Source organism: Haemaphysalis longicornis, unplaced genomic scaffold (genome assembly GCF_048455015.1).
Source record: "Haemaphysalis longicornis isolate Haplotype H1 unplaced genomic scaffold, Haemaphysalis longicornis Haplotype H1 scaffold_6, whole genome shotgun sequence".
In the NCBI taxonomy this organism is placed as follows: domain Eukaryota; kingdom Metazoa; phylum Arthropoda; class Arachnida; order Ixodida; family Ixodidae; genus Haemaphysalis; species Haemaphysalis longicornis.
In genome coordinates, this window is record NW_027526407.1 from 72023534 (window position 1) to 72048323 (window position 24790).

General features: G+C 47.2%; 1 protein-coding gene across 1 annotated transcript in view; it reads left to right on the top strand.

Moving 5' to 3' along the window:
- The first annotated feature begins 11 nt into the window (after nt 1-11).
- Nucleotides 12-24790, top strand: part of LOC144143345 (uncharacterized) — a 32790-nt gene continuing 8011 nt past the window's right edge. Inside the window, exons 1-16 of the mRNA XM_077675113.1 lie at nt 12-333; nt 1205-1329; nt 1403-1489; nt 1557-1602; nt 2561-4653; nt 6205-6324; nt 7468-7495; nt 8335-8492; nt 9932-10030; nt 10878-11086; nt 14251-14341; nt 16252-16431; nt 18516-18606; nt 20006-20144; nt 22733-22834; nt 24292-24352. Of these exons, the coding sequence (XP_077531239.1) occupies nt 213-333; nt 1205-1329; nt 1403-1489; nt 1557-1602; nt 2561-4653; nt 6205-6324; nt 7468-7495; nt 8335-8492; nt 9932-10030; nt 10878-11086; nt 14251-14341; nt 16252-16431; nt 18516-18606; nt 20006-20144; nt 22733-22834; nt 24292-24352 (3750 nt within the window). The 5' untranslated portion in view covers nt 12-212. The remainder of the gene's footprint in view (nt 334-1204; nt 1330-1402; nt 1490-1556; nt 1603-2560; nt 4654-6204; nt 6325-7467; nt 7496-8334; nt 8493-9931; nt 10031-10877; nt 11087-14250; nt 14342-16251; nt 16432-18515; nt 18607-20005; nt 20145-22732; nt 22835-24291; nt 24353-24790) is intronic.

The window sequence follows — 24790 nt, forward strand, 5'->3', positions numbered from 1 at the left end:
TCTTTTTCCTTCTCTGCTTGTGAATTGAGCAACTAGTGACTGACCTAGCCTGATTCGATGCTGTTATCATCTTTGCCAGCTTTCTCGTCACCCCTAAAGTGCCGTGCTCACGGATCTGTGTGCCGGCGGATCAGCTGTGAGTGCGGCCGATATCTTTCCTGTTGACGGCGCTGCCTCCGTTGCCCCTGACGTGTACTACCACAACCGGGAGCATGGCGCTCGCCAGCAGTTTTCCTTGCGCCGCGCTCTTACTAACTTTACTATGTGAAAGTAGACTCGCTGGAGCATCGGGCCTGCCGGAACGAATCTGGTGCGTCGACAGCAATTGCCAAGGTAAGATATGGCTGGAGATGCGGGCTCTAAGTGTATGCGTGTCTCGGTTGACTGCCGCTGTGTCACTCGAATGCACGCATATTGTCCTATCTTTCTCCAGCAAGGTTCCTTCCTTCGAGTGTGCCGTTTGATTCCATGACAGTGTGGTGGGTCGTGGATGTGTCCGTGAGAAACTGGCCAACGTTTTCTAGCCGTTTTGGTGTGTTTGCAAAAACTCCTTTGACGCCGTCGTCATACTGGGTGACCGAAGGGTGGACTTGCTTTGCTACTCGTGTATCTCGCATGCCCTTGCCGGCTTTTTTCCTAGCTCGCGATGTTCCAGACGAAAGTTGAGCGTGCTCTGTAGCAATTATTCCACCCCGTTTCGTTCAACGCCAAAGTGTTTTCGCCGATCTAGCGCGCACCGTTGACCGAATTATGCAAGAGGCGCTGAAGCATCACGAAGCTTGGGGCGGGTAACGGTTTTAGCTAGCTACTGTAAGCTGTTTTGTCTTGGCTTACCTTGCGACTCCTTTTCCCTGGTCCATTTAAAAGGGCAGTACCACGAAATCCGAGCCGTTAAAAGCTTTTTAGATATTTCTTACGGGGGTGTATTGTAAGAACCCCCCCCAAAATTGCAGTAAAACCACTTACTGGTGTACATTGTAAACCTACCCCCCCTTCTTCCAAAAAAAAAAAATTGCAGTAACACCATAAAACGACATCTGCCCACACAAAAGCAGTACAAGAAACCACGCTTGCTTCGTACATTGGGTTCCGAAACACATCTACAAAACTGTAATCCGGACGCCCCTGGTGTCAACACTGTTCTACACGTATTCTGAATATGTATTCAGTAGTATAATAAATGTTTTTCTGTGTGTCATTTCAGAAAAAATAGGGGAAGGAATCGCAGTGCAGGACTACCGGGCCATTGACGAGAACTACGTAAACTTCAAAAGAAATGACAGGGTCACTGTCTATGGCATGGGAGAGGACGATGTCCTTCACGTGGAGGTACTTTGTTGTGCCGTACTCTGCCTGTGGAGATGTGAATTCTTGTTGCCCTGACTGCATTCTTTCTTTCAAGGTTGGCAATCAACGAGGCTATGTTACAGCAAGTTTCGTCAAAATTGACAAGCAGTTTAAGAAAAGAGCTGATCTTGTGGAAGGCAAGGTAATTGAATGATTAAACGCAGTGACAACAGGAATTTCATTAACGATTTTGTGTTACAAACTTCTAGATTCCTGGCCTTTCAAGTGAGGCATCTTCAACTGATGCGACCGAAGGTAATGCTATCCACTTTTCGTCATAATTAAAACTTGCTTGGCTGGTAGAAGGGCTTGCTCAAGGTGACGTATAACCATACGTAAACGCTATACTTCTAACTTCAAGGCACTACAATGCAAAGAGGTGTTTGGGCAACATTGATCCATGAAGAGCTACTGCTTTACTTTTGATAAGAGCTTGCATGCGCAAAGCAGCTTGTCATTCTGATTCTGCGCTAAGCTAAAACCTATAAGTATGAATTTAGGGTGCCAATGTGCGTGCATATGGGAGTGAAGCTGGCACACTGCAGTTTCAGCGGGAATATTAACATACTTAGTGTAGGATTCATCTACAAAATCTGGGGAAATGTTTTCGAAAGTTTGGGTGTAGTCAGGGGTTTGAGCACTCGGCGCATATGTGACACAAGTGCCGCTAAAAACGGGCCTATGCTGTGACACTCTATGGCGTGTCTCGAGAGCAGCAAAGATGCATCAAGCACACATTTTTCATTGTCTAACACACAGCTGCTACTATACCAACAACAACAACAAAAAAATCTCTGCGCGGTCAAGGGTGGAAACAATGGAAAGAAACAAATGACGTTTGCACGATCAAAGGCAGGGGTTACGCCTGCATTTATCCGAAACAGTGCGCTAATAGAGTTATAGCCGAGAGGAAAACCGGTCCCAGTAACACAACCGGTACATGATTGGCACAACCGGTTTCACCGCCTCGGTGCGCATGCAGTGGCGCCGGTTGCCTACCGGGTACCATATTAGGACCGGTTCTTTGCTCCGCTCTCTCTAATGTCCTGCTTCTTTAGAGCAGTTGGGTAACGGTGTCGGTCTGCGTCATTTTGCTTTTAGTACTTAACCGTACCAGCATGCCGTAGCCTCTCCTGCATGGCTTTGCTTGCACTCCATGGTCTAGAATACGCTGGGAACGACCTAACCCCTGTGCACGTGCCTCTGTTTTTAGCGGTGAAAGCCACTGCGGAGCCCATGCTCACAGATGCCGTGCCCAGCTCACCCATCACAAGAAGCTGCAACATCCACGGTACGGTCATGTACGGCGAATTTTGCGACGATGTGGATGCCACCGAAGAGGCCACCGACACCAGCGATGACCCCACCCGGTTACAGGCCAGTATAGACATTCCTGGTGCGTTGCCGTACACCGGGTTGCCACTGTTTCGTGCCCCGAATGGTGCCAAGCCTGGTTCACCAGTGGGCGAAGACACTAAGCTTCCGCTGGACGGCCTTCCAGTGGCCAGCACAACGGAAATGTTTGATACAAATACCACCGGTGTGAAAGCGGCGGCAGCCGATGAGCAAGGTTCGTCCTCAGAAGCAGTGGAAGTTGATAGCGAGACATTAAAGGATGAAGGAGCAGTGGAAGAGGAGGAGGAGGAAGGTGAAGAAGCTGAAGAGATGCCAAAGCCGATCCCCGGAGAAGGAGATGATGATGATGACGACGGGCACGTGGAAGAGGTGACACCCGATGAAAGCGACCAGGTGGAAAGTTCCTCTGCGGCGTCTAAGGCAGTGCACACGTCATTTCCATCGGAAACAAGCCTTGATGCGAGTCCTGCGGATGAGGCGGCGGCGTCCACTGCGGCCACACCACCACTGGAACAGCCCGGGGCAGTTGATTCTACAGAGGGCACCTCCCCGACCGTTAGTTTGGAAGAGTCGTCCACCTCGACAAGTGAAGCTTCGATAGCTCAAGAGACGAGTCACGGTTACAGTCAAACAGCAGATGAGTCTAAAGCAGCGTTCAGCATGTCTGCTGAGTTGCCGGAGCAGCACTTGGATGCATCTTCACCACTGCCTTTTGAACAGTTTTCTAGCATGGCTGCACCGGATGCAAGTCCCAGCGCAAGTCCTGTAGATGAATCTGCGGTGACGTCTAACACAGCCATGCCGTCTTTAGAACAGCAGCAATCCGTTCCATCTGCTTCCTCTGAAGACGCCTCTTCAGCAACCACCGAAGGTTTAGCAGCTTCTGTCGAAACTGGCCCCGCTGAAAGTTCCGCAGATGAACCTTCATCTTCAATCTCGACCACGCCATTAGCACAACCACCGCTGTCCGAACAAACTGCCTCTGCTCAAGACGTAGTCTTACCTGCCTTGTCCTCCACCGCACCTCTGGAGTCTGAGCCAGCCTCCCTTGCTGCCTCAACACCCGTGCAGGCAGAAGAACCTGTTGACAGTATGGCTGGTCAACCTTATCCACTGTTTTCGAATGTGCCACAAGCGAAGCCACAGCCGGCAGATGAAACGTCCTCCATACAAGACCCCTCCTTGGCTTCGTTGTCTTCCATTGCTCATCAAGAGTCCGAGTCTTCCTTCCTGGTTGCATCAATGTCCCCACAGGCACTACCCGGTGAGAGTCCTGCTAGTCAATCCACTGCGTCCTTGTCCGCACCACAGGCTTACTTGGTGGACGACCTTTCTACAGCCGTGTCCCAATCAGTCCTCCAGGATTCTTCAAGTACGGCCGCTTTGCCACCCCTCGATGCTTGGAGTGCCTCAACTACAGTGGATGAACCGTTGGCATCGGCCACGACTGCGCCGTTTGTGGAACAACCAGTTGCGGCACCAACCGTGGAAGATTCCTCGCCAACGCCGTCATCGGTGTCACTCAACCAATTCCAACAGGAACCTCTCGGGTCGGACTATCTTGGTGGGTCCGTTCCATCAAACTTGGTAACGCAGTCCCTGGACCCGCAGCAAGTCCACTCGGCTTTCTCGAAGGAAGCCCCTTCGTCTGCTCTGCCGACATCCGAGTCCGACCCCGCGGCTTCCCTGGCTCCGTCAACTGCAAGTCTGTCGGAATCTAGCGCAGGGGGAATCGGAGCTACTGAGACGCTGGATTCGCACACCACTCCGTCGGTTCCTGTGGGCGAATCCTTAGAGCCGCCTCCCTCCTTGCTGCCGGCAGATGGACTGGCCAAGCCCCCGGGAGTCCCCCTGCCCGAGAAGCTGACGCAGCCGACAGAAGACGAGCCAAGCGGATTCGTGATGGACTGGAAGGTGCTCGAGGAGTACCTCTGGCAAGTCCTGGCACTGGTGAGTGGCTTTGGCCGTGGCCGGTCGCAGATAGGCTTGGCTGTGGCTTACATTTTACTGTTTCAAAAAAAAAAAAAAAAAAAAAAAACCTGTGTAATTAGGAAGCTGCGCGTTCGCATGCTATCCTGTTACTTGCACTAGATAGGCTGTCTGTCATCCATGTGGGAGATTAGTTTGAAAAGCGATTCTTTCCGACATGATTGCTCCCAAGGGGAGTTGGGAACTCGACAAATCGGCATGTGAAGTGCAGGCCACTCTTAAGAATTTTATTTGCCGTTTCTTTGGAAAAAAAAGGGAAATGGATTGTGGGAGTGCGTGCCACCGTGAGACTGTGCGGGGCATTAAAAGAAAAGTTTGAAAGTTTATAGATTTTTAGACAAAGAATCAACAAAAAGAGCAATACGATAGGGTGATCCGAGCTAGCATGGTAGACCCAAATGGCTGTTTGTATATGTCGAAATTGCTGGTTTTTCTTTACAAGTCCTAATCATCTTATGATAGCAACTGTTTGTTTGAATTTACAGTGGGAGGCGGCTCTAGTGGATAGATAAGGCCAGGAGTACTTGTCAAAGTGTCGTAGTCGGAAGATAGAAACTGATTGTTTTTTATTTGGCTGTACAACACTGTTTGTTTATGTGTCTTAGGTAGCCCTTTTAAACCTGTAGTCTGGCATCTGTATGTCAATGTTTGCCTTAAATAAATAAAAAAACAAAACAAAAAAGGACAAATTTGCATTATGCACAATAGACTTACATGCAGAAGTTTGCAGTTTCGTTCTAGAACATGCATATTTTGTACGTTGTAATAAATTTGCCGTGCTGCTCAGAGCTCAGGTGTTTGGGCACATGCAGTTAGCCGTGCAAACAGCTGTCTCCCCCTGTCTTTTACCCTTCGCAAAAAGGTATAAGGAAACAAACAAACAGACAAAAAACGTAAGTTCTGTCAGAATTTGGCTGCACAGAAAAGGAAACAGTACAAGTGCGGAGGGAGATGTCAAAGCCTGTGAACGACAGCTGGTCTCGCAACCGTCTGCCACAGCACATGTCCTACCTCACAGTGTCCTCGCGTTGATCTAGTTTGTGCCAGGCCGAATGGGACTGCTGATGCTTTGGGTGACGACGTCTTTTCTGATTCTCAGCGGCAAGAAGTTCACGCAATACTGTGTATTCTCATGTGCTCTGAATGCAACCAACAGTGTTGAACCCGTTTTAACAAACTGGCCATTTCGAGTTTTTGTGCCTGTCAAACAGTGTAGCTGAAACATACCTTTCATGCTTTGGACATTTTGCGGCCACGAAAGTTTGTAAAAACATACATTTTGGCTCCGGTATGGAAGCTTTGAAAGTCTGTTTGTTTCGATAAACTTTCGCAGTCAGTGTCAGCCTAATTGTCGTCTTGTGTTTTTCGGACCAGACGGGTTTCCATGCAAGTATTGATTTAAAATTACAAATTGCATTGAGTTATTTTCTGTTCTTTTTAGTTTGGTATTCCCGAGTTCAACTACGTGTGTTCAGTGGCGGGGCAGTGACACCCAGTGCACGTGTGGTGCAGGTTCCGGAGCCACTCCAAGCGGCCCTAGAGTGGCCCCTGGTGCCCTCGCTGCCGCTGCTGATGGCCTGCTGTGCGCTACTGGTTTTCAGCCTGGGAGCCAGCCTTCACACTGCCTGGCTGGTGAGGGATTTTGTTATGAGGTTTTTGGGAGCTGGGAGGTTTGTTTTGTTTTGTATTTTGACCCAACCTTTTTTAACCCTCGTATCCACTGCAGACCACATTTTGTGGGTGTGATTAGCTCTTCCTAGTCAACCACTTCTTAAAAACTGAGTTTTGCGTAAAAACACTGGCATGCTAGCTGCATCAGGCATGGCATTGCCATTTCAATACAACAACAAAACTGTCTTTTCAATTCTGTGGTTGAACTTCAATGCAGGCTTTTTTTTTTAATCTGACAAGAAAATCCCAAGAAATTAACCAGCAGTGGGTTTGGTTATTAGGTGTTAAATGCATGGTTAGGTGCACGTATGGACAATGGCTTGTCTTCGTATTGTATGGGTTTCTGTTACAGATAATGTTACATTGCTATATAAAATTTTCAGTTTTTAATGAGTGAGGCAGAATGTTGTAGTTAAGCTGCTCTGCAAAAGTGCATTCAAACCGTTGTGTGTAGCGGGCCATCATGGGAAAGGGGAAAGGTTTTATGTGAAGCGCCTGTATGTACGAGATTTCGGCACATGTTAAAGATCCCCAGGTGGTCAAAATTAACCAGGAGCTCTCCACTACGGCGCGCCTCATCGCCTGAGTTGCGTTGGCACGTTAAACCCTACAATCAATCAATCAATCAATCAATCAATCAAAGGTTTTATGTGAACGAGAGGAAAGAATTTTTGGTGCTCCTACTTATCCCGTCGTCAGCTGCTATTGTCAACGCGTTAAACCCAAGTTTGAAGCATTTTACAGAGGTTTGTCTATGCGTGCAGTTGGTGGCTTTGCACAAAGCAATGCCATCTGATGTACCATTCTGTTTGATATCGTCATCATCACCCTAGCTGGAGATGAAAGTCAGTGGTATTTTTTAATGTATGGGACTTAAGGGCTTTAAACAAATTGTCTACGAATTCGAACTGTGGGGGGCTGTCTTTTCAGTGGAACGTTTAAAGCTGTTCCTGGTTCTGTGCAGTACTGTTTTTTTATTAAAAAAAAAAGGAGAAACATGTTCGCAGTGCTTCTTCTTAATTGTAGTCTGGCATGCATTGTCGAAGTTACGGTAATGGCTTCAGGGATCTTTAACCTCTTGTTGTTTTTGTCTCCTTCCTCCAGCAACGTCGAAAAGTTTCGTCCCTCACAGGTGAGTGCTTGTTTTTGCTGATTAGTTAATTTGATTCCCCTGGTGGGAATAATGTTACAGGAGGCAATTTTGGGGAATTTAGCGGTGCTGAGGGCTCAGACTCTCACTTTTCGCACTCCTTGAACACTTTAGTGCAAGGGAGGTGGAACCGACCACCAAGTAACGAGTGCAGTGATTGCAAGGTTAAGTCTAAATATTTAGCTGTTCAAAGGGGTTTTAAAGCCAAAAGGTTTTAGTAATGCAAGAGTGACGCAATGTGCACTTGCGGACATATGAAATTTGAACGTGAAAATAGTAACGAGAACACGCAAAATCGAAAAATACTGTTCGTAGAGGTAAAGAAATTGTGCACTATTGGTATATTTAGAAAGCCACATTTCCGACCTTTGTTAGTGTAATTAAGCCACGCGTCAATACAACCTGCGTGGAAAGAAATCGCGCTATTTGTGGGTTCTGGTTGATGTTTTTTGTGATCGCATTTAGTTTGACCAGTTCCTTACGCTGGATGTAGACATTTTTGTGTCTACTTACTAAGCATGAATCAGGAAACAAATGTGTGTACGCGAACCCTTTTAATGTGCATTGTGTGGTTTGGCGAGGGGCAGATGGGGCTGTTGTTTGCAAAACAAGAAAACTCTTTGCGAGTTCACTTTGTAGGTCAGGCATAATGTTCTAGGATTGCAATGAAAAAAACTCTGTGCGATTGTCACAACGCGTGCCTCTGTGTAGGTATGTTGCTTCCCTCATTTTTAAGCTTCCCGAGAAGTTTTCAGTCATGAACTGCGGCTTCGGCTTAACAAGTGGCTCTGGCTTGGCTGTGTGCGTGCGCGCGTGCCCAGGCATCCTGTCGGAACGGGAGCAGGAGCTGTTCACCCTGAAGACGGAGCGCCAGGTGCTGTCGGAACAGTTGGCTCAGGCGAAGAAGGACTCGGTCGGGAACGACCGCTCGCTCTGCGAGCAGAAGCGCGAGCTTGAGACGCTTCATGAGGAGGCCAAGGTGAGTCCGCGATAGGTCAGCTCAAAACCTGTCTTAAGACAAGCAGTGGGAGAGCTTGCTGGAGTCAGTGCTGCGAGAGAATAAGTGCTTCCGATGATAATTCATTTTTTTCAATGCTACAGTAGCTGTATATACTGTATGTACTCTCGTAATCCTCGCACTTTCTTTCAAAAAAAATCAGTGTAAAGTAAGCGGTTGCAATAATTATGTGGGGAAAAAAATTTCGAGGGGTAACAACGAGCTTAAATGAGATTTGAATAGGTATTTTAGGTAACCAAGGCATTTCCAAGCAGTACTTGCCTTCGTAATAAAAGTATAAGGCCGACATAGGCACGAAGCAAAGAACTTAATTTGTTGCTGCCAGCCACTGCCCAACTTTACCATCCCGCATTTGGTAGTGGGGGACCAAGGCGAGAACAGTCCTTGTCCGAATCAGTGCTGATAACGTCGCTGGTCATTGCCTCGCCGTCCCCTCCGGATTCCACGTTGGCTTCAGAGACCCGGTCTCCATCCCACACCGAGTGGTCTTCAGTCACATCCAAGGCATTCGATGCACCCGTATTCTTGAAGCTCTTGTAGACGTCTGCGGCGATCATTCCCCACGCTTCCGATATCCAGCTGCACAGCAGCTCCACTGACGGTCTCCTTATCTTGCCGGCCGGCGTCGGAGTGGACTGGCCTTCAGCCATCCACTCTGTGTACATCCTTCGAACGTTATCTTTGAACGGCTTACTCAAAAACGCCTCCGAAGGCTGCAGCATGGACGTTAGGCCACCTGGAATGACAGCCAGCTCAGTGGGAAGCTCCTTTAACTTTGCGCGTCTTGTTGGTCGCCTTCAGTTCCTCGTGCTGCTGTCTCCAGTTGTGCATGCCAAACTCGTAGATACTGAAGGGCCTGCTTACGGCGCAGTTTCTATGCTCTGTAGCATATTCGATAGCCTTCAGCTTGAAAGCGGCGGTTTAACTGGCGTTATACAGCCCCGACAACAAAGTGGCACAGAACAAAGCGACGAAAAACTTCTTAAAATGGCGGAAAGCGAGCTCTCGACTGCTGCTCCTCCAATGAAGGGACGACTGGACTCTGCGCGAATGCCGCCTAGTAGAGAGCACTCGAAACCAGCCCAACGACGGTGTGAGTGGCGCTTGAGAGGTGGCACTAGGCTGCCATGTGCCTGGCGCACCTGGATACACAGCGTGCTCCGCCAAACGGAGTGGTGCGAGCGCGTACATTATGCGGGTTTTTTGAGCAGGCGAATTTCACCATTGCAATTTTGGGGGTGCAAGGATTATGCGAGGAAACGAAAAATCCAAGTTTTGGCAGCTCACATTAGGGGTGTGAGCATTATGCGAGTCCGAGGATTACGCAAGTAAATACAGTACCATCTTCCCGTCGAGTTACTGTTGTTCACATGGGTGTTTTCTCTGTTTGGTGGTGTCAGGAACGCAGCAAGAAGGTGGACAAGCTGACCGGCCAGCTGTCGGAAAAAGTGCAGCAGTTGGAGTCCGCCCAAGCAGCCCTTCAACAGGCACAAAAATTGGTGAGTTCCTCCTCCTGCGCTTTTTTCCTTATCTGTGCCTGATGATTCTTGAGGTTGGGGTAACTGAATCGTGCCTTGAATGCCAGTTCCTAGTTTGGGACAGCGATGACACAGGGCTTCAATTCTTCGTCATTTTCTGTGAACATAGGCGATCAAACTTTTCATGCTTATTGCTATTTCAAGTGTCTTTGAAGGGGTAGGGGAGCACGGGAATTTTTCATAGCATTCAGACACGGCAGTTTCCGGTAGCCTAAAGGAGTGTAGTATTCCTGCTCATGAAAGATAATGCTCTGAAATGCCTTTGTTCAAATAAATGCATACATTCGGCTGAGAGTGCAGTTCTGCTGTTTGGTTAACTTGCTGGTGGGGAATATGAAAAGGTTCTGTGTGCGTTGCCCAGACAGCAGCACTGAAAACATTGCAATCGCCACTGTGTACGGGGGACCTATTTATCCAATCTCTCGGTGTTCTATTCACTGTCGACTAGCAACATTCCGTTAGTTCATAGAAATGTTAGCAAAAGACAAAGTGGCACAATGCTAAAGTGTCGACATATTTGTCATGGCGGTAAAATTCCTGCCATGTAAACCTTACATATATCTCATTAAACCCAATTCTGCTCATTTGTGCGAGCATAGCTAATAGGCAACGCTATTTCAAAGAGGCCGCATGTAGAGGGTGAGATGCTGCATATGTGGGAGGTTTAGCGGATCTACTGTGGTTCAAGCGGAGCGCACACAAGCTAGGTTCTGCGTTTAAACTTCCAGGCGTGTAATTGTGACTGAACGTGGGCCTTAGCAGAGGGTTGTAAGAACTGGCGTGTGAGAGCTGACGTTGCTGTGTGCAGCTCCAGCAGCGCTCCACGGAGGCCCAGGAGCGGGGGGATGCGGCGGCCTCCCTGGAGGAGCAGCTGCGAGAGGCGTGCGAGGAGCGTGACCGGTGGCAGGAGCAGGCCCGCGAGAGCGAGGCCCAGGAGCAGATGCTGCGCCAGAGCCTCACCGACGCCACCGAGACCAGCGACCGGCTGTGGGCCGAGCTGGAGGCGCTCAAGCGAAGGTCGGTCGCCCTCCCTGCCGCTCATTCGCTCGTGCCGACTCACTCGATCACGGGCCTTCAGTTAACCCTGTAATGCCCAATGATTCATACAAGATACACCATCTTCTGGATTTTTTTTTTTACTTGCACCTAAGCCTTTTGACCACCATGAAATGCTCACTGTATCATTTCTGATATCTCCTAAGCATTTGTCAAAAAACTATAGCTCAACAACTGGCCGCATGGAGTCCCAAATACAGTTTGAAAGATGGATTCCTCCATCGTAAGCACGCCTGGTGGGTCTACATCTACTTACAATGGGTGTATACTTTTTTATGGGGTATATGATTCATTAAATACCTGCTTTATATGTAGTTATACATATAAGTATATGTAAACGGGTATATGCTACATTATATATCTGCACATTATATATGTAGATATATATAGTACATACCTTTCATGCATTTAGGATACATTATGTAATTTTATAACCCTGGGAGAAAAGTTTTTTTCATGTTTCTTGATTGTTTGAGCCACAAACTACAATGTAATAAAGGATTAGAATGCATTACAGGGTTAATGTGGGGACATAGGTGTTGGAGAACAAAAATGGCCCCCCAAAGTAAACTTTCCGAAACAAAGGCTGTAGAGAAAACGCGGGCAAAATGTTAGAGCTCTGTCAGGAATACTGACCAAGCTGCCGCTCTCCAAAATGCTCGAAAGGCCCGTTTTTGCGAACATTCCTTTTAACTTGCATGCTTGTTTTGTAAAGCACTGCACTTTGGGCATTTTTAAAAGTTTCCCGCGCTGACATCTTGGCACCTAGGACAGATGGAGTGACAATTTTCTTTGAAAAAACGAAGCTTAGCATATCAGGCATGCAACTTTGGCGGCAGATTTTTGAATTTTAACTTTGAACAGGAGAGGATATTCCCAACCCCTTCCCTTCGTACGCGTGTATGCAATGTGTGCATAGTAAAGTCTAGTCCACTTATAGCAATATCCAAGTCCCAAGGAAATTCCATCGTTATAACAGATAATTGTTCTAAGCGGGATGTGAAAAAAAAAAGAGTAAACAAAGACCAAAAATATTTTATTTGCATGCATGCAAGGCTGTACTACTACAGTCTATGCCCGTTACAACGGACCCTCTGAATCCGGAAAAAAACGTCCGCTGTAGCCGAAGTATGCAGTATCCGACCGGGGGGGGGGGGGGGGGGGGGGATATGAGCCCTAAAGTGGGTACTTTGACGATATTGCATATGCATAGTACATACACCTTGTTCTTTCTACACGCCTGCAGCACCTCTGCACAGCGTTCCCGCGAGGGCAAAGAATCGCGTAAACACCGTTTCCAAAGCTTAGCACTGGCACTTGGAAAAGGCCTAGCGCATGCGGTCAAGCATGTAAAGGCGCACGATGAGCTGAGCAAATAAAGCAAGAATATAACTAGGCGCAATTATTAACCAGCTATAAAACATCAGGCGTGGCCATCAGCATTAGCTAGGCTCTTTTATATCCCCTCATGACGGGGCAGGTTTTCCCGAAACCGTTTGTCAACAAATCGGATTGCTGCCTGACATTCCCTCAAGGCAGCTTACATTTTTAGCGATTTTAGTCTGGTCATTGAAACAGCTGTAATGAAATAATCTGATGACGGACAGCTGTAAAATTGAAAGTTAGACCAGTTGGACTGCGCACGGTTACTGGCAGATATCGCACAATGGATGGGGAACAACCCCCCTACTTGAAGCATTTCTTACCTTTTTCACCGAACGGAACGGGAACGATGCATGTGTGGGAATAATAAAACCCGAAATTCAATTAACCAGAGTTTTTATTACATAAAAAGACTGACGAGGGCAGACTCGCCTCCGAGTCGAGTGCACCACTTCGAGGATTCGATAGCCCTGTTTTCAATCTCACCGAAGTCGCGTTTATCGGCAGCGGCCTTGTTCTTGACGGTAGAGCGGATCGTCTGCTTAGACAGGCCTGTACTTCTGGCGATGTTGGCAGTTTTTCACCCATGTTCAACAGTGTTAATTACGCCTAATTTATCCAACAGCAAAATCAGCCACCCTGCCGCTCATGCCGCTGGTCGCACAAAAAAAAAAGTCACTGGCACTGGCTTGGCTTGGCTGCGCCAACGACCCGGCTGCCAGCAATGTTGCCAGACATAACAGTTTTCTTGCCAAAATAAACAAAAAAAGCACATTGGGTGCCGGCCCCACGGAAGTCCGCTATAAACATTCAGTCGAAACAATTTTCGCCTAATATTTAGTCTGTTGTAGCGGATAGTCTGCTCTAGCGGGTCCGTTACGAGCGGAGTGGACTCCATTTAAAATGCATGGGGACCAGACAAACCAACAGAAATGGTCTGTTGTAAGCGAAAGTCCGTTGTTGCCGGATCCGCTGTAACGAATGTAGGCTGTAGTACTTATATTTGCAAAAAAGAGCCATAGTCGGTCAGCGTTGTTAGCTGCACGTGAAGTTGGCGCACATCTTTTCCAAGAGCATCTATAAGTGCTTCACCTAGCTGAGCGAAAGCGCCGCAAGGTCCTTGGAAGAAACGCAGTCCCTGAGGGACTGTATCATGCGTTGGGCCTCCTGCGAAGACCCTACCTGAGTAGGCTGCGCATCGTCAGGGTCGTCGCTGTCACCGCTGTCTGCAGCCTCTATCTGTGCAACAATCGTGCAACAATATGATGTTTCCAAAACATCTGCCCTGACGTCCTTGCCGTGGAAGAACGGGGGCAGTTGAAGAGGCACCCAGTCAAATTCAAAGCGGCACGCACGTGACACAACACGCGAACGTGCAAGCGGGCGCGGGTACGATGCCAAAGCTCCGGGAGGGGGGTTCAAAAGCAGCTCGCATTTTTGAGGCATGCGGTAACCAGTTTCGATCATTATATCTGGTATTGCGGCACTGGAGCATTGTAATGAGTAGTTTATTTTACCATAGAACGCCTACAAAAGTGGACGGTGCCATAGCTGTTCATCGTTATATCCATCGTTATAAGTGGACTCGACTGTATTGGGGCATCTAGGTCGGGGAGATCTGGGCAGGGGAGTTCCGTTGAAGGGGGTCTTGTTAGGCGATCTGGGGGGGGTGCCATCTGTGGGTGACACAATGAACCCCCTCTCACCTACTGTTCGCTTGCGCCTGCTGTCTCTCCTGGCAGGCAAGAAGAGCTGTGTGAGGAAGTGTCCGCCAGCAACCGACAGGCCGACAGTGTGGCCGAGAAGCTTCGACAGAAGGAAGACCGCATCCAGGTGGGTTTCCAGCACCAGTTGGGCTTTTTTGCTGGAGACAACTCTCCCCTCTCTGCTCCCGCAAATTGATAGGGTGAGCAAAGAAGCCCTCTCGTTAGCGGGGGAACGTTTTACTTGCTGAAATGGAAGATTGGGCAATTTGGTACATTTCTGAAGAGTCAACAGTGCTAAACAATGAAACAAGAGAGAGAGAGAGAGAGAGAGAGAGAGAGAGAGAGAGAGAGAGAGAGAGAGAGAGAGAGAGAGAGAGAGAGAGAGAGAGAGAGAGAGAGAGAGAGAAGAGAGAGAGAGAGAGAGAGAGAGAGAGAGAGAGAGAGAGAGAGAGAGAGGAGAGAGAGAGAGAGAGAGAGAGAGAGAGAGCACGCACACTGCTGTGTGTGTTTGTACTCTCGTTCTTGTGTTTCGTTGTTTCGCGCTGTTACTCTTTTAAGAAGTTCCAAAAGTGCTCAGTGAATTGAAAATAAAGCTTGTTTATGCCCTTTTTCTTCTTCTTTTTAAAAATCTTGGCCAGTGTGTTTGTGTTAATTCAGGTTTGTTAGTAAATGTTGATGACTCAAGATAAGCCACTCTCTGCCATTGGGTGATGTCTTCGTTTTGTTTTTTTGTGTCACTGGGCTGCTGAAGCAACTAGCCTAAACTAAAAACCTATTATGTTCAGCTGCTACTCATTCTCAACCCACAATTTCGTGCATGTATGCATGTGGTATGGTACGCGTGGTATGCAAGCTGCAGGGTTCGCACAGCCCCTTGAAATCCTTGAATATCCTTGAATTTGATAACATTCATTCAAGGGCCCTTGAAACTCCTTAAATATAAGTGAGCTCCTTGTAATCCTTGAAAATTTAGTGGACTTTGTTTCAATAGAGCAAATGAACGACGTATTTCCGTAAGTCCCACTGATTTCAAAAACGCGCTTACTGAGGAATGACCGCGAAAACAAGTAGCCTTGACAGAAGAGCAACAGCAGCAAGTTTCGGTTTTGAAATCGGCAGCGCCTGCATCGTCTGGCAACAAATGGGAGCCAGAAATCCAATGCAATCCAACGCAAGTTATATCAACGGTCGGTCGGTACTCTGTCGGCCTCGCGCGTCATTTCTCGGCGAAAGTTTGCGTTTGTGCTGAGTGCAATGCCTGCAACTTTACTTTGACAGGATGCCAGGCGGAAAGTGCAAGTTTCAGTCTGCGTGGCTGGAGCGCAGCGAATATCGTCACTGGGTGAGGCCGGAGACAAGCGACACTTATCGAGCTTCAGCATCAACAAGCAGGTTGCGGTCGAGAATTTGGCAGAGCTGTCGTATATTTCTCAACGAGTTATCTGCAAGGCTGTGAAAAACCATGGCGGCCTGCTGTACGTTCCAATTTCAAAAGAGTTGGAGGCGTCAATGCACCAAGCCCGGCATATGTATGCTGCATACCTAGACGAACAAAAGAAACAAGCACTGTCACGGCAGGCAACTTCAAAGGGGAAAGAGCTCGAGCAAGAGCTTGATAAGATGCAAGGTAGGAAGTCAAAGCTTCAAAAAACTCAAGTGCCTGCTGGAATCCGCAGACTGTTTTTCGGAAGAAGCTGAAGCGAAAAACGACCTCACCTACTTAGTCAAGGCAAACAGCTTCCGTCGAACTGCTAAAGAAAAGGAGCTGGAGATAGCTTCTGTGGAAAACGGAATCCATGCGAAAACTGCGCTGCTTTCATAAGTCTTGTAAGCATATAAAATTTTGCTAACACTCCTTGAATTTTGCCCATTTTCATCCTTGAAATCCTTGAAAAGTCCTTGAATTTTCAGTCAAATATTCTGTATGAACCCTGAAGCTGGTATGCATGACAAGCTGGTTTTTCATGATACCAGCTGAACATCGCTCCGTCTGCTGTTTTTGCTGCGTCGGAGTTTTGACGAGTTGTCTCGTCGCAGGTGCTGGAGTCTTCGCTGGAGCAACTGGAGCTGCTGCAGAAGCGGTGGAGGACCAGAAAGAGTGAGAACGAGTCTGAGAACGGGGCCGAGAACGAAGTGGATGAGGAGGACAGTGAGGAGGCGAGTCAGGAAGAAGGGAGGAGGCATTCCGAGCTGAAGGAGCTCTTGGACGCCACGCAGGTGGGTGCTCGGCACTAGGAGAAATTTCATGAAGAAAAGCCTTGGGTGTCTGATCGAACATAAAAAGAATTCCCGCGCCTTCCCGCGAGGGGAACACGAGTACATGCAGAGCATTGGGGCCTCAGTACTGATTGAAGGCCGTGTTGCTTCCATCGCTTCTTCCGTGATGCTGGAGTAGCAGACACGAGTAAACGTGGGCACGAGCGTCAACCAAGGAAGGAAGGAGCGACGCAGTGACTGAAACACGAGCGACCGTTAGCCGCTATATTTGCAGCGCGCGCAGTAGAGGGAGAGCGGTACGGGGGGGAGAGCGCGCTTGCGCAAGCAGCGCGCGCCCTTCCACGCCCCACCGCGCTGCTATCACGCACCTGTTACGCCGAGACCGCGACGGAGCGAACGGGCTGACTACGACGCATGCGCGCGCCAGCTGCTGTTGAGAGAGAGGAGGGAAGGAGAGGCGCACCTGCTGCGGACGCGGAGCTGTTGGCACCGTCCGACGCAGGAACAGGCGAGGCTAAGAAATGCTCTGCATTTAAAAGTGTTCATAGTTGGAAGTAGCAATGTTGGTGTCAACGTGAATCGTACCAAAATGGTCACCGCCGTAAAAAGAAAATAAATGGGGTTTGTGGGGGATTTTGAGTTTGGGTTGTTTCATGGCAAAATTTGCATCAAAACACGAAGAAGCGAAAGCAAAGAAAGAGATGCAAACAGTATGTAGCAGTTTAGAAGTCTTTGACGATGGCTGGGTTTTGCCTTCAAAAGCATCCAATACCCCTGCTACACTAGCGTCCGAATGTCCTTTGAACCAAATGTCATTGGACTCAAATGCGAAGTTGTGCTGCTCCACTGGGTTTCGAAATGCCATTCGGCTCAAATGACATTCGAGCCAAATGAGAACCCAGAGAGACATTTGTGGCCTTCGAATGCCATTTCTAGCACTCTTGCGCACAGCGTTCCAAGTCAGCATAAACAAATACATGACTGGCGTACTTAAAACAAACAAAATATTCTTAACTGTGGGACTTTGTTTACTTCTCGCTCACTTAAATCGTGATATCAAGATGTAGTAATTCTGTGCTCTCAGCACCAGCGCGAGCAAGCGACAAACCAGTGTGGCCAGACAGCACAAAACAGCACAAAAAAATCTCGATTGCCTTTCAGAATTAAGCAAAAACTGTGTCAAAGCTTGCGTTATTGATAATTTGATATCATTTCAATGACAAAGACTACCGCTAAATTTGATTGTTGCATTACTGTGTAAAAATAGAACTCGACAGCAGCGGCGCCATGCAGCATAATGAGCAATTGTTAAAGCTCTTTCAAATGACATCTAAATTGTAGTGGAGGACGGCAGTCTCTGAATGGCATTCGAAGCACCCCATTTGAGGCAAATTACATTCGGACCTTAGTGTAGCCGGGGTATAAGCGTGCTTAAGTTCTGGGGGAAATTCTTTTTTTTTTTTTTTTGTTTCCCCTTTTTTGTCGCGAGATGTGGCCTGCAAGTAAGGAGTTGTTCTTAGATTTTCGGCAGGTGATGTAAAAAGGCGATGTCAGAGGTTGTTGACACCTGATGCCCCTTTTGTGATTGGAGGAGAGGTTGGCATCAACACTTCAGCACCAAGGCTGTTGACACCAATTCGCAGCGGGGTATTTGGGTTGACAGGCATCGTTAAATCGTGTGGCTTGGCGAAGCAGCAGTTCACTGTACTCGAAGTACTTCAGAGTGCTTTATTGCAAGACACATAACTTTTTTTTTTCCAGCGTGTTGTAGCACATCCAAGGTTATGGTTTAGCTGGTGGTTTGTACGTCGAACGGCAAATTAAATTTGAGGCCATTCGACAAGCTCTACTAGGCAGTGCGGGGGGTGATATGCCCTTCATCCGTTCTGCTGCAATGATAGTTGAATGTGGTATGGGGATTACAATACAAGTGACGGAAAATTAAAAAAGTCTATTTCTACTTTTCATTTCTTTTGTTTTTATTTGAAGGGCAGAGCTGCCGATTCCCCGTCTCATTCTTGCGCTGCCTACACTGCCCCAGTGGCACCCCAGTGTTGCCTCAGTGTCGCACTCTTCCCGCACAGGCTCGTCGGGAGCGTGACCAGGCGGAGGAGCAGTGTCGGCAACTGCAGGCACAACTCGACGAGCTGCGGGAAAAACTCCAATCCCAGGGAGGTACGAGGGGGATTGGCCTGTGAGGGGGGATTGGCTAAAGGGGGGCAGGGGAAGCTGAGTTGTAATCATGAGTGATTCTAAACACTCTGGAAGTTGGTGTCTTTGGGGGAAAGGGGGGCTCTGGGCATCATCAGGATTTAAGTTTGATCTGTGAAGTTAATCCTTTTTGTTAACCAAGGCTGGATGGTCACTTACGACAGGTCAGCAGATTAACAGTGGGCAGATTGGATTGCTACCATCATTTAGTGTGCGTGCATGTGTACGTGTTTTATGTCATTCGACCAAAGGTGGAGTAGAAAATAAACGCACGATCACGATTTTTTTTTTTTTTTTCACATAGAATGTACACCACCTGACACTAAAAAGGAACTATAGCTCGCACATTCACCCGCATGTACAAGGCAAAACATTCAACTGAAATCGGGGAAACTGAAGCAAAGCTTAGAGCCAGTAACGGTGGGAAAACGTCTTCAGTAAGCCTCAGAATCTGAAATTTGTCTGTTTTAGAAGCGTGCCCCCGGAAGAGGTTCCCGTACACAGTTATTTTTATCTTTATTCTGTCTCTTGCAATTTTTTGTTTCTTGAAAAATGCTCGGGCAGGTTCTTGTAACCCCGTTTCGTCATTCATGATTCACGATATCACAAATTGTAGTGCGGACTAAAAACGGAAAAAACGTGTCCGGTGCCAATAGCAGTTTCGATGCTTTTGTCATTTTTTTCTCCGTTAACGACTCCTGGTGCTGCCACGAGTGGTTTATACCTATTCACAGCACTGTAATATTCTACTGATACAGGTCGACTTTTTTTACGCTTTAGTGTCGCTTTAAGGGTGCATGTACCCTTTGTATTCCTCATATAAGTGACGCAAAGCTCAGTATATTTGCTTTACCTCTCAATGTGATCAAGTTTAGCGGTTCAGATGCATTTCGGATGAACTTACGTGTCTTTACCTTACCGTGGTTAATAAGATGAGCTAAATTTGGCCAGATTTTTGGGGTTTCGAAACAATCTGTTGATTGGGATCCACCGGTAATGACTCCACTTCCAGTGGTGACATCACTGACGATGTTGCCTCTAGCTGTCGCATTCTTGCGTGTACAGTCTTTGTCAAAATTTTCTAGGCCATGACGAAAGTCCACAGGCCGCCAAAACTTCGATGTACAAGCTTACGTCTCGAGCGAGGCGGAAACGTTTTATTGCGGAAAGCTAGAGAAAACACCTTTCTTTCCTAGTGTCATAAAATAATTGTCGCCATTAAAGGTTAAGTTTATTCTTTGAACTCGTCGTCCGGAAGTCTTAGTTGGCCTAGAAACTTTTGACGAAGACTGTACATTCCCGAAAGATATATCCTCGGGAGTTTTAAAAACTGCCAAATCTTTTTTTCTTTTTTTGCTCGTAGTGCAAGTGGAGTCCCTGAGGAAGGAGCTTGAGTCGAGCGTGGCGATCAAGGTCGAGTCGGAGCGCAAGTGTGCGGAAGCGCAGACCAAGCTGGAGGTGCTCACGGAGTACTTCAAAGATCGCGAAGTCCAGCTGCAGAAGTGAGGTGGCCTCGACAATTAGTGCGGGCTTTGTGTTTTCTAAACTTTTGTCTCGCTTGGTGGCAGCGAGTCAACTTGCGTTATGTGGTTCGTTCTTAAAAAGGGGACCGTGAAGGCAATGTAAATCCCTGTTTTATTTGAGAGAACGAGCTTTTGATGACTTGTTCGGCTCCCTGAAAACAGCTTTGACCAAGAGGGAATTGCAGATGTTGAAGTTCTTTTGCGGTGTGAAATCTGCAGTACCAAAAACAGCGTAGTTGTCATGTGTGCTTTCACTATGCTGACATTTAAGCGGTGTGGTTAAGGGGGGACGCGGCTTTCAACTTCGGAAAAATGACCAAAACATCGTTTTTTTGAAACCCACATATTCGGCTTCTATGTTTCCTATTCTGTGCGTCTGCAAAGTTTTTACGCTGAAAAGCGTCGCAAAGTGGCATAAAAAAATACTTTTGTCAGGCGCGGTGACAAACTATCAGCGCAAAAGGGCGAAAAAACGGCAATTTTCGGAGCGCTCTATCTCCGCAACGGTGCCACCGGGCGCGGCCATTTTGATATGGTTAGATCGGCCGAGCGATCGTCTTTCCGGTTCCGCTCGTCTCTTTTATCTTCGTTCATTCACAAACGCACAAACGGCAGAAAAGAAACGACGCACAAACGAAGCTAGAAATAGATGCTGAAGCGCTATTGGTCCTCCGGTAGGGGCGCAGAACAACGACCCTCCTGATTGGATGTCACGGGCGCAACGCAAGATGGCGGCCGCCTGAGCTGCGTAGCGAGCGGTTCGAGTTCATTTTCGCCGCTTCGCTCGGCCGAGTTTCTGTTCAATCTATGGTATTTAACACGGACGCTATCGCGGTGGGAATGCCGGAGATAACGAGCCAGATTGCGGGAAGTTGTGTGGCTCGAAAGGAGGAGGTCATCGAACGCTTCGTGGTGCGCGTGACTCAACCGTCGCCAGACCCCGGAGGGTGACGTGTGTGCGCGCTTGCGATAGCGGTTCTTGAAGTGAACTTTTAGTCGGGTTTGCGATGTTTGCACGCTTAGTTATTGCTGTGTTTTGACTGTGGGCTCGCTAGCCTTGAGAAAGAAACGGTCGACGCGTCAAACGCTGCGGCGCGCACGGCATAGCCGACGTGCATTGGAGCAGCACATGACTGGGCAACCGGTTACGATTGAACGCCAGTAGTTGTAATTAAAGCCTGCGACGTTAGATTTAATCTTAAAAGCGACCTGACCAGCCATATCAGGTATAATCAAAGTTCGATATGTCGCAGTAAGCGTGCGCTGCAATGCGCGCGAGCCATATCGCCTTTCTTGCGCAACGTTTCCCGTGCACTTAATTGTAATTTTCATGCAAACAGGTTTGAGTTAGTAATATAGGAATAAAAATGTGTTCTCTGCATTAAAAATGTACGTTACTGTCGCAGCATTTAACAGTGATTTTTTAGTGAAATTATTGATACCATTACTTAGGGCATACTGGCTTTGCTGCGAGAAATATTGGATGCCTTGAATGTCAAAAGTAGTAAAAAAATATGCTCTTGCATTGAAGTTGGGAGTTATGCAGAATACTCTACGAAGCTTCAAAGTAGCTCATTTTCATCCTTGTGGTATGCAAACTTTTGGCAGTGAACACCTGCACGTATGAGTACTAAGTTGCTGTGCCAGGCAACATGATAAAACATAAAAAAAAGCCAAAAATGTTCAAATTTAAATGGGCCTAGAGACACCACTTCAATGGCGCAATCATGGCCATTGGTGGTAGCTTTTGTCAACAGCTGCTAGTTGTACAAACTGAGATTATACCCGGAATGTGGCTGATGAAATGCTGCTAGGTCTGTTTTTGTATTATGAAAGTCTAGCTTAGCCGTTAGGGCTAAAACTGGCGTGACTGTTATTCTCACATTTCAAGCTTTCTTGTCCTCTTTGTGGTCCCTTTAATGTGGTGAAAGATGTGTAATAAAAACAAAAAAAAAGAGTCTATTTAATAAGGGCAGGGCACAGACACATAGGGCAGGTTGGGAGTTTTTTTCTTTCATTTCCACATTTTTTTTTCTTTCGGCCCTGCCTTCCTGTATCAGGGCATGCCCCATTTTTTTTTCTTGTTTTGATAGACGAGAGCTGCATCATATTGCAATCTGTCTTTTTGACGCTGCCACGTTATAAAATATTTCATACGATGTTATACCTTTCTAAAACTAAGAGGGAGGGTGTTTTCTTGCGTGAGTGCTTGTCCCTGCCGTAACTCGTAAGGGCCTAGTTTAGCGTTGCATGATAGGCGTTTTGGTGTAGTTTGTTTCCTGCAATCACGGCTTGGTTGAATATGCCGTTCGGCTTAAAGTCGTTTAACGTATCGCGTTCCTCGTCACTGGAGATGTAATACACATTGTTTAATGGTGATGGATATTACGTAAACATTAATGGCCATAGTCGAGAGCTCAGTTTTTCCCAAAAGAGAGCAACGGAAGACGATGCCATTTCTTTGAAAATTTTTTCTGGTTACTGACGAATAATGAGGTACGTGTCGATTCCTTTTGACATTGCAGAGAGCTTCCCTTTATAACTGGGACTTATCTCTTGCATTGCAGGGAAGTGGGCCTGCAGGAATTCCAGCGGAGACAGCGAGAGGCGGACGCCAGCACTACCGCCCAGCAGGTTTCAGTGCTGGAGCAGCAGTGCCAATCGTTGCAGTCAGTATCTATCTGCTTATACCGATCCCCTGCTTTTTATGCCCATTCCCCCCCCCATTGTTGAGCGGTGGAGGTAGAAATAAGAAAGAGTGGTCAAATGCTTTTTTGCTGTTTATCGAGATCCTGGCTTAACGTTCAGGTGTCTTAAAGGCACACATTTTACTTTGCAGTCAGTATCTGCTTATGCCCAATGCTCGTCCCCCGCATTTTATGCCCGTCCCCCTTTGTTCACAACCCCAACAAAGAGCGGTTGATGGGGGGGGGGTAGAAATCATAAAAGGGATCAAATACTTACTATGTGTTTATTGTGATCTTGCTTAATGTTCACGTACCTAAGATCGGAATTTTTACCTTTTTCTTCTTGTAATTGCAGCCGAATCCCCAACAACTGAATGTTATAGTTCTGAGGTTGGCACCGCCCGAATTGAGTTCTGGTTGCATCGTTGGATTTATTTGCTGCTTGGGCAATGAAAAAAAATTGACTGCGGGTAGTAGGTTGATTGCATGATTGGCGCCGTTTGGGAGCGTACACAGTGACTGTATAGGCAGTGGTGTCTATCAAACCACGATCCGATCATTGGCTCGAAAAATTGGTAAACCGCATTGAACCCCACAAATGCAGCAGACTTAAATTTCATCGTCATTATTTATTTTTCTCTTAATTAAAAAACCCATCAAGACAAAATACAAGATGGGTTTATTAGAAAGACTGTTTAGTCCCGATAACAATGATACCAATATCATCGCAATCTTCGAACAAATAACGGAGATATTAAAGAAAATGTGTGAAGCCGTCGCGACCCCCTAGCCAATTTCCCGCAACTTTTCTACGACGTCACGGAACCTTGCTTCTGCAATTGGCGGCCGCCTAACTGACCTGTCGCGACGACACATGACTGGACGTCTGTGATGGGGCCTCTAGTCCCATTTGACAGCATCACTTGAATGCAAACGTGCAGTTAACGCACTAAAAATTGTGTTTTATTGTTGGCCCGTATGACGTCATTCTTGCTCATAACACGTCACTGTGGCACAAAATTTGAAAGTTTTTAAATACTTCTTGCTTTTTTTTTCGTTAATAACATCTTTTGCGGCTGTAATTGAGCTGAGTGAGATACTGAATCCCAGTTCTTTCAAATTAAACGAAGTTGCATTTTCTCTTCATGGCTCCTTTAAGGGCCCCTTTTGGGGTATTATTTAGAGGGCAGGGGGGCGGAGGGGAAAGCAACGAGACAATAAAGCGTTGCTACAAAATAAAACATGCATGATTAGCGAACGGTGGCTCAAAACACACATTTTCACGATTGTGGGTAGTATTTGATACAAAAAGATGGCTTGCGTACTCGATTTCTAGGACTGCGTTGCGTTTGAAACGATCCCTTGAAGCCTAACAGCAGACGCTGATTTGGCGCGGTGCAGAAAAAGTTGACGTGACGCGTTTGTACTCAACTGTGCAGGTCTCAGCTGGATTCGCTTCGCCAGGAAATGCAGCTCACTGAGCGCAACTACAAAAACCAGGTGAGGCGGCGACAGCGTCGTGCAGACTTTCGGACTTAAAGCTGTGGCACTTCGACGCTAGCCGGAAGCGACGAAGCCCTCATCCGGCATTAACGGGGCAGTTGGGTCTTCGGGGCCGGAAAACGGTCAAAAAAAGCGTTTTCTGAAAAATGGCATTATTGGCCTTCACGGCCATTTTGCTATCATTCTGTAAATATCCTCATCAAAAGGAACCATATTTTGTTGTTATTATATTATAATAGCATTTTAAAGTGCACTCTACAGCTCAGTTAGCGCAGAATTTGATGGTGAAACGGCACTTTTCTTGCAATGCAAAGCTAGCATTTCGCCCTCAGATATCTCGGCACCCAGAGCAGGTACAACTGTAATTCCTTTTGCTTCTGATACTGAAATGTGTGGAGAATACAGTGTTGGAAACATTTTTCAAATGGAGGCTTT